This window comes from Gorilla gorilla, chromosome 1, assembly GCF_029281585.2.
Source record: "Gorilla gorilla gorilla isolate KB3781 chromosome 1, NHGRI_mGorGor1-v2.1_pri, whole genome shotgun sequence".
In the NCBI taxonomy this organism is placed as follows: domain Eukaryota; kingdom Metazoa; phylum Chordata; class Mammalia; order Primates; family Hominidae; genus Gorilla; species Gorilla gorilla.
In genome coordinates, this window is record NC_073224.2 from 97,226,227 (window position 1) to 97,235,904 (window position 9,678).

Here is a 9,678-nt window from a genome sequence, read left to right on the forward strand (position 1 = left end):
TGAACTAATGAAGGAGAGTGGCTGTGTGCAGAAGTAGAAAGGAGAGTAATGGGCAGTGGGAGGTGGCCACTGCCACTGGAGCAGGATAGAACAGGTTTGATCACCACCCAACTTCCATCATTGTACTTTCCTGCTCAGAACAGCCCTCTCTGTCTCATCTCTTCCCTTCTACACACAAAAAGACAGGTATGAGGATGTACAAGTAGTTGCTAGCCAGAGGGAATTGAGAAGGGCAGGTTATAATTAAGAGTTGGCAGTATAGGTGGCCTTGATGGCAGTGGGAGGGGTTCTTTCATACTGTCAGGAGAGACACTCTCATTCTGGAGGGAATCTGCCTCACTCTTGTTGGGCATAGAGGTTTAGATCTGTAGTGGGATGACCCTGAGAGTGCTGTCAAGAAGGACCTCATAGCATGTCCAAGACTCTTGGACCCAACCTTTGAGCCCCCAACAGCTTCTGTAGGAAGCCTTGTTTCTATGATGTAGAAATTGCAAAGACACAAGACAGGAATTAGAAAGAACTGGTCAGACCTTGAAAGAACAATGGTCTCCCCAATCTAGAATTCAGAAATCTGTAAAGATATTCTTTACCTGAGATGAGCTCCTTAGGATGTTATCGATTCTTTCTCAGTGGAGGGAAAAGAAAAAAATGACTGCCTTGAAAAAAAGAAAAATGGCATTAGGGGATGAGCAGAGAAGTACTCTTGACAAAAAATATTTTAGTAGAAGGAAGCACTCAACAAAAGTCTTAAACCCTCCCTACCATCACCCATCACCCAAGGTAACCACATAGAAGGTATGTATAGGCATGAAACCAAAAAAGTTCCCAGAAAGCCCTGGGAAAAAGGATATTTTTCTCAAAGGAGTCTACTAAGGAAAAATATTTTTTTTTCTTGTTAGCCTTTTTTGGTGAATTGAGTGATTTAACAATTATACTTCTGAACTACTCCTGACTGCTGGGACTGTTTGTTTTGTTCTACTTTTGTTTCTTTATGCTACCAGGAGGTGCCATGGTATGTGCAAATGAGGAATGCTTTTATGGTTCTCATTCCAACAGGGCACAGATCTTCTTGACCAACTCAATTTTTCTTCATAATGATTAGAGAGAAGTTGATCCCAGGGAGAGAACCAGCAGCCAGAAAGAATTCAATTAGGGAATTTAGATTAGAAAGGTGAGAGTTAAGTATGATCTGTGGCCATGGCCAGCACCTGACGACTACACTGGATAAAAGCAAAGGCTTTAGCATAAATTGAATAATAAAAACTAAATTTTCAAGGACTAAGCCAGTGTTTTCCAACTTTCCTATATTTTTTTTAAATTTAATACGCTCATCTCACTTTTCCCTGACAATTCTGATACTATTTTCTTTCAAGGGAATCCATCATTATTGACTATCCTTACCTTGCTGCGATGATTTTGTAGTTTTATTTTCTGTAGATTGCATTACAAAAATGATACACATTGCTTTTTATTTTTTAAACACAATATAATCATATTTAATATACTTTTAAAAGTCCCTTTCTCATCCTAGAAATTTGGATGTTCTTTCCTAAAAATCATGCCCATTCTCCTTGACCTCTCACATCCCTAGTTGAAAATGCCTGGACAAAACTTTGAAATATATGGAAACAAAGACTAAGATTTTGTAGTAAATATACCAAAGCAAGACATGCACATTCCATTGCAGCATAGACTGCATGGGACAGAGTCATAAGGTTGTTTAATGTAAGTAAGGACACACATTTCTATGACTAAATGTATATTTATATAGAGGAATAATGCATTAAGAAATATTTCTGCCCATGGCCCTGCATAGGGCATCCTTGACCTCCTTGTTCCTTAGGCTGTAAACAACAGGGTTCAGCGGGGGAGTAATGATGGTTTAGGTCACTGAGAGAAGGAGGTCTTGTTCTATAGAGTTTTCTGACTTGGGCATGAGGTAGGCAATGGAAGCACAGCCATAATGGACAATGACCACAGTGAGGTGGAAGGCACAGGTGGCAAAGGTCTTCTTCTAACCCTCAGCTGAGGCAATCTTGAGGACAGTGGAGATGATGAGGACATAGGAGATGAAGACCAGACCCATGGGGACCAGGATGACAAATAACCTGACAACAAAATTGATTATCTCATTGATAGTGGTATTAATACAGGAGAGTTTCATGACAGGGAGGATGTCACAGAAGAAATGACCAACCACCATGTGACAAAAAGGTAAGGTAAATATGGATGTTACCTGGACAGCTGCCATGGCCAGGCCAAGGCTAAAGGCTCCACACACCAGCTGGACACACACCCTCTTGCTCGTAATGACCCTGTATCTCAAGGGATTGCAGATCGCCATATAGTGGTCATAGCCCATCACTGTGAGCAAGAAGCAATTGTTGATGGCCAAGGTAACAAAGAAGAACATTTGGGTGGTACAACCTGCTAGGGAGATTGGCTGGGTCTGGGTTACGAAGCTGGAGAGCATCTGTGGAATGATGACCAGTGTGTACACTGTCTTTGAGCTAGCCAGCATGCTCAGGAAGAAGTACATGGGGGTGTAGAGGTGACGGTCAATGCAGATGATGGTCGTGATGATGGCATTGCCAGCCACAGTTAATGTGTACAGGATGAGAAAAACCACAAAGAGAGTGATCTGATGTTTGTGGAATCTGGAGAATCCCAGGAAAACAAACTCTGTTACCTCTGTGAGGTTCTTTCTTCGCATTCTTTAATTGCAATGTCTGAAAGCAATGCAGGAAGTCAACATGAAGAAATTCTTATCATGACATGAATTCTAGAACAGGGATAGAGCAATGACTATAGAAAACACTAAGAAAAAAAAGTCAATTTCTCTGCTTTGTAATCAGGAGCATTCTCGCTCATGTTATATAGCTACTTCACCATCTTCTCCCTTTTCTGTTTTTGCTGTCTTCTTAATCTTCTGGCACTGCTGGCACTGTTAAGCTTCTGGCCAAGGAATTGTCAATATGTGACACCACAGCCCATATCTTTTCAAAGTGCCATCATAAATGTGCTGTTTTGTAGCGCATGGAGGGAGGCATTTTCCTTTACAATATGCATGGCACAAGGGTCCCATCCCATGCCATCCTGGGAAAGCCCACACAGCTGAGACAACAAAAGGGGGTGAGAGAGTTGGACTTACTGAATTAGAACCATAGGTGGATAGCTTCTGGTGACAGTGTAGGGGAGCAGAATCAAGGTCAGTGAGAGCTGACCTTCAGGAATACTTCAGTGGGAGTGAAGATGAGGTGTTCTGGGGCCAGCCTAGATGGTCCAGGGGAGGCAAACCGTTGGCAAAACTGATTTATTGTGCAAGTATTAACAGAGGCTTAAGGTTTGGAGACATGTAAACTAGAGAGAGAAGTGGAAGTCGTTGGAAAAAGAGAGAAGAGAATCAGCAACACAACAGAAAGTTGGACCTTGAATTTAAAAAAAAAGTAGCTGATTTCTTTTTTGGCAGAGGGAATGCTAAGAATAAAGAGGTGTACTATTTGATTTAAAGTTGTTTGCTGAACTATACTGTAATGTAAACTCCCTTGAGAGCCTCAAGAGACTTTGTTTAAAGCTTTTATATGTATAATTTTCAGTTGGTGGTAGTTAGGAAGTAAAGAGAAGTGGATGATGGCACAGTGCAGAAAAAGGTATGTGCAAGGAGTAAGTTCCAGACTGAGGAAGAAAAACCACCAGCTTGTAATGACTAGAAGAAATACAAGGCCTTCTCCTGCCCTCCCATCCCCCTTACAAGCACACACAATATTTGCTAAAAATTTGGTGAGTGAGTCTGGGATTTCCATCATGTATCAAATGATGATTTGAACCATTTTGCTTAAATAACAAGTAACACTAACAGGCTGGGGGATTTTGGCACACTTTGGGAACTGCCACTAGGAATCTAGGAAATATTGTGGGTGTTTTAGAAAATAGTCCATCATGGAAAATGAGGCAAATGTTTCAAGTAGAAATGCGTGTGTCACTAAAATTAAAGGAATTTGCCTTAAGAGACCATTGAGATACCAGTTGGATAGGCAAAGATTAAAGAGAGTGACAGTGGAACTCCAAGCAGCTTTTTAGAAAGGATAGGATGGAGCTATGGCTGTGTAAATTTAAATTAACTAAAATAAAAGAGAATTAAAAATTCACTTAGTCAATCATACTAGCCACATTTCAAGTGATAAAAAGCTACATGTGACTAGTGGCTACCATATTGGATAGCTCAGCTATCAAACATTTTCTTTTGTTGGTAAAAGTTATGCTGGACTGTGCTGTTATGGTGTCCTACCGTGAACAGATGTGTGGAATACATTAAATAACAACCACAAAATGAGCTATTTAGAGAACAATACTATGATATGCTGCCATATGGTTAGGAATATTTGCATGTGTGTGTGTGTGTGTGTTTGTGGATGTTCATAAATATTTGCATATGTGGGGGAAAAAGCCTGAAAGAATATGAACTTGATATTATCATGAATTAACAGTTATATTGTGCTGGGGGTGCTATAGGGAACTTTAACTTTTATCATTTTCACAGTGATGATAATGGCTCATTTTAAAATATTTTAAGCATAAAATTATAACTCATAAATAACTTGGAGAAGTCAAGGAGGATGACAACTGAAAACATATATTCAATTGATTAAGAAGGAGGCTACCAATGACCTTATTGCCACAAATCTAGTAGAATCTTGGGCTGGAAAGCCTGATTATGTGGAGTAAATAAAGAAGAATTTTGTTAATATGTTAGACGAGAAAAACAGATCTCATGTGCCTTTTCCCTTTCCTGATGAGCCTATTGCAGTGAGTGACAAAATATGGTTAAGGCTATGTTGAGCCAGGAAAACTATAAACATATTTGGAGTAGGGAAGGGAGGAAAGTACAAAACTGAATTAAATCAGGAGGAGGAAAAATCTTCTGGTATCTTTAATTTAGGAGCTGAAAAGTGCTGCTTTCACCCCAAATCAGCCACCAATTTGTTGTAAATATGTTCCATGTAAATATAAATTTACTTTCTTGGAATAAATTGTGAAGCTATAGACAAGATGGCTAAGGACCCACTAGATGCAGGGAAACTGGGTCAGGTACATAAGCCCAGGAAAAGAAGTTTATTACCTATGGTATACATTTGAATTGGATTGAATGGGCAACAAAATAATATCTTAATACAAGATATTCATAAAATTTGGGGAAACAAATGCAAAAATGAAAGGTCAGTGTAAGATGTGGGAGCAAGAATAGCCCCTTCAAACCAATGTTCTTTCCGTATTGTTTAGTATTTATTTGGAGGAAAAGTGTGTGGTGTGTGAGGGAAAGGTAAAGCCCTGCCACAGGGGAAGCTATCATTTCTCCTGCATGTGGAGCTCAGCTACAAGGGATCTCCCAACACTAGGCTTAGCCCAAACAAACAAGCCCTACAGTGATTGGGCTTTGTCCTGCACAGAATGCACTTAGTGGCCATCCATACTTCCTAGAGCAGGTGCCATTGCTTGCCCTGATTTTTCCAAGTGTTCTTCCCAACCACATCACTCTCCATGAAAGGAGTTCTCTTATGTGTTTCACTTCATTTTGCTACCTATCCAGCGATGTTTTAGAGTCCCTTTGAGATTAAGGGCAATTGCCTTGTTGTCTCATTTTTTAACCTGTCACTTTCTGAGGTGCAGAAGTAATCTAAAATTATTACTGTTAGAAATTATGGCTCAAATGTCAAATACATAGCTGTTACTGTCCCTGGAAGTGAGGAAGGCCCTGGTGAGAGAGATAAGGAAGTCTGGGACACAGGAGGAAATCACATTGTTAGTTCTCCTCGGTCTTCTTAGAGCCTTACACACACAAAATCAGGGAGCAATGAGCACCAACGTTTAGCTTGAGAAGGGAGAAGAGGTCCCAGAGGGTACCATGGAGCCAAAGAAATGTATGGAATGGGTGGGTTGGTCTCACCTGCGGAGGTTTGCCAGGGTGAGTTCTCAGTGGTTAGAATGTGTCTCAGTGAACTTAAGGGCTATGTTAGCACCAGATGGCTACCTCTCTCTCTCTCTGTCTCTCTCTCTCTCTGTCTTTTTTTTCTACTGGTTGCTTTTTTTGAGTCTCCACCCAGCCAGAAGCGAGTGCAGCTGAGCACAGTAGCAGCAGCCCTTCTACCACCCAAATCTGGACCTTCTCTGGCTGAACCCTGAGGGTGTTTCTGTAGAGGGAACACGCCAGTGGATAATCTCAAAAGCACAGTATAGAACAGAAAGAAGCTTTCAAAATGATTTATACATTCCAGAAGGATAAAAACCCTGTGGGAGAGTAAAAATACTGAAATGTGCTCATGCATCAAAATGTTAGTCATGAAGTCAATATTCCTACCAGAGGAAAAAGGAAAATAAAGTGGAGGGGAAAACACAATTTGAAAGTGTAAAGGAAATGCCATTTGCAAGGGGAAGAAATTATTACAACAGCCATGGATGCCCCCAGATATTTTGATCTTTATAAGCAAAATTTGTTGCTGGAAACAGAATCTGTGTTAAAAAAATTAAAATATGCAGGTAGGCAAAACTTCTATAAATATATTTTGTGTGTAAAGGAATTGCACACTTAAAAAAAATAGTGACCTGCCTTTTTGGTGGAGTTTCCATCCCCTCCCTTCCTTTCCCTTATTTTCCTTCCCTTTCCTTTCTTTCTTAAACAAAATAGATCTAAGGAGCCAGGGAAGGAGGACTCAATGACTTAAGAAACTGATGATTACGAGAGCTATTTGAATAAATAAGAGAATAGTAACTTTTCTTTTGCATGGAAGTCTTCTCAGACCCAAAAGTGTCCATCCACCTTCTGCAGTCTGTGGAATCTGTCTGTGTTCAGTTTTAGAATAATTGTGACTAATTTACAAAAGATCATTACAATTCTAGGAAATCTGATTATCGTTTGTCTGGAAAAGTAATTGACAGACTCTTGATGTCTTTAAAAGTTTAGCCTTATTTGATTCTCAGCCTTATTAGATTATTGGGTCACTTACATTTCACTGGACTCTGGCTAAAGCACAGGGTGACATTCACAGAGTCCGTTTGGCCCTTTTTGCTTTGGCTCTAGAAGAGCTGCCCCCTTAAACTCTGTGATTAGGAAGAGACTCTCAGAGGAGAAGTTCTTCTGTCTAGCTCTAGTCTCCTGGATCAATTTGTCAAGAGACTTACCATGTCTCCCTTGGGTCTGCACAGTCAGAATCCAGAAATGAGCCGGGGGATCTCATTACAAGCAGATCACACTAGCAATATTGAGCAAGCTTTGGTCTCACATGGCCTGCTACTTACGTTTCTTCAGGGAAAAAGGTAGCTCAACTCAGTTCAAGACATGTTGTCACATGGCACCATCTTTTCTTCTTGTGAATCCCTGTTAGTGTTTGGTCCTTGGTTAGTTACTGTCAGTGAGAATACACTCATGTAAAAGTCAGATATGGTGTCTCTCTTTGTATATAGAAAGAGCTTACATCATTTCTCCTGCTAGCAGAGGCCATGCATTGGTTTTGTTAGGTAAAAATTAGTTTTGGGGGTAGGAACTGAAAATGGAGCATGAGTGCTCATTTTGATTTGTCAGAATATAAAAAGAAGTTAGGGCAGGTGATTACATTTTAGATCATCATCCTCCTCATAATTACAGCTAACAATCACTGAGCACTTGCACTGTGCCAGAACAGGGACTGAGTAGGTGTTTTGTATGCATTGTCATACTGAATCCTCATAGGATCCCCATAAGGATACTGAGAGAAGCTGTTGCAACAGCTGGAGCTCTAGATGAAGTATTTGTCTTTGACATCTCACCCCAGGCACAGCTGTGTGAACCCCTCATAGATTATGGGCTTCAGTGAAATATGTCAATAACATTAGATTAGCTTTGCTTCTGGATCCTGTGGTTGAATGTGACATGATGCAGATGCCTTTACCAGTGCCCGAACTCGACGGTGGTCTCTTGAGGTATCTCCCATGTTAAACTCAGAAAAGTGGCCACAGCCAGCCAGATGAAAACGAGATAGAAAATTCTGGAATACAAATGGAGTTTAGTTTATATGATAATCAGCTATTTAGTCTTGACAAGATAAGGATTAAAGACAATTCAGGTCATGTTTCATTTTTTCTTCTGTCATTTGAATGGTCTTGGACACCTATTATTTCTAAACAATGCAAAGTCTCATGAATACCTAAAAAGTCTCCACATTGCATTCCAAATGTGACTATACATTGATCCTATCCAGTGCAGATAAAATATTTTTTTTTAATTTCCACTTCAACTCAAGTTTTAGCTAAGGCATATCCCAAGCTAAGGGGCCTCATTGCTTCAATCTCAGAGCTCCAACCAGAGTCTCCCACACAAAACTCACAGAAAACTACCTGCAAGCCTTCTCATCCAGGAAAATTATTTATGGACTTCTGTTAAAACCAGTCCTGAAGCTATGTGGCTAAATGCTCTTACCTGTTTTTCTGTAGTCAAAAATAAGAATCAGATCGTTACTTGTATAAGATAGAGACTCAAAAATTGCTTTTCTTATTAGAGATGACTCCTGGTTTTAGCAACTTATTGTACATCTTGTGTACTACTTGTTCCCTAGTATCTAACAGCCTTAGTGGCAAGTATGGGAAAGGGAGTGATTATCTCTGTAATTATTAAATCACTACACAACTATGTTCCTGGGTTATTGCACCTCCAAATCCTTCCATTTTCTTTATAGATTCTGAATTATTCAAGTAGTTTCTTCTGTGACTTTTGCTGATTTCTTTGTTATGACAACAACTGTATCTGAGAAAAATGCCGAGATGACGTTACCAGAAATTCCATCTTTATTAGTCTGTTTTCACGCTGCTATAAAGACCTGCCCAAGACAGGGTAATGTATAAAAGAAAGATATTTAATTGACTCACAGTTCCACAGTGCTGGGGAGCCTTCAGGAAACTTACAACTATGGAGAAATGGAAGCAAACATGTCCTTCTTCACATGGTGGCAGGAAGGAGGATCGTGGAGCAAGGGGGGAAAAGTCCCATATAAAGCCATCAGATCTTGTGAGAACTCACTCACTATCATGAGAACAGCACGAGGGTAACCGCCCCCATGATTCAATCACCTCCCACTGGGTCCCTCCCACGGCACATGGGGAGTATGGGAACTACAATTTAAGATGAGATTTGGGTCAGGACACAGCCAAACCATATCACCATCTCTATTATAAATGATGTTAAAATGGACTGTCTTCAGTTTTGAATGAGCCATCAATATGATAGATATTAATGATAAAAATAATATACACAGATTCACTCAAATAAAGAGTTCATGAAGGAAATGATTAAGAACCATCTCTACAACTCTTCTATCTTTTGGCTAGAACAAGGTGCCCAGAGAAGACAGAATGTGGAGATAGGAAGGAACTTCTCCAAAGAACTTCTTTGCAGAGAGCTGCTGTTTTGCTGTTGTTGCTGCTTTGAGGGAGTATTAGGTTATGTTATTTGTATCTTGAGAAGATTATTATTTTTTACTTCTTTACCCAACCTCAAGCCTAATGTGGGGGCTTCTGTGGAATCACTGCGGAAGCTTGAAATATCCCTCTTGCTATTGGGAGACTCAAAGGACTTGAGAAAGCTGCAACCACTGTGTAAATAGGAAAGAGTTGTCTATATTAAGACCATCTGAGACTTCTAGAATTTATAGG

At 40.0% G+C, this 9,678-nt stretch overlaps 1 protein-coding gene across 1 annotated transcript; it reads right to left on the bottom strand.

Moving 5' to 3' along the window:
- Positions 1-1,523: 1,523 nt before the first annotated feature.
- Positions 1,524-3,200, bottom strand: LOC101128982 (putative olfactory receptor 10J6). Its single transcript, XM_055363313.2, is given in 1 exon segment — positions 1,524-3,200. A coding segment is annotated over 1 exon segment (930 nt). The 5' UTR covers positions 2,714-3,200; the 3' UTR covers positions 1,524-1,783.
- Between the last annotated feature and the right edge of the window lie 6,478 nt (positions 3,201-9,678).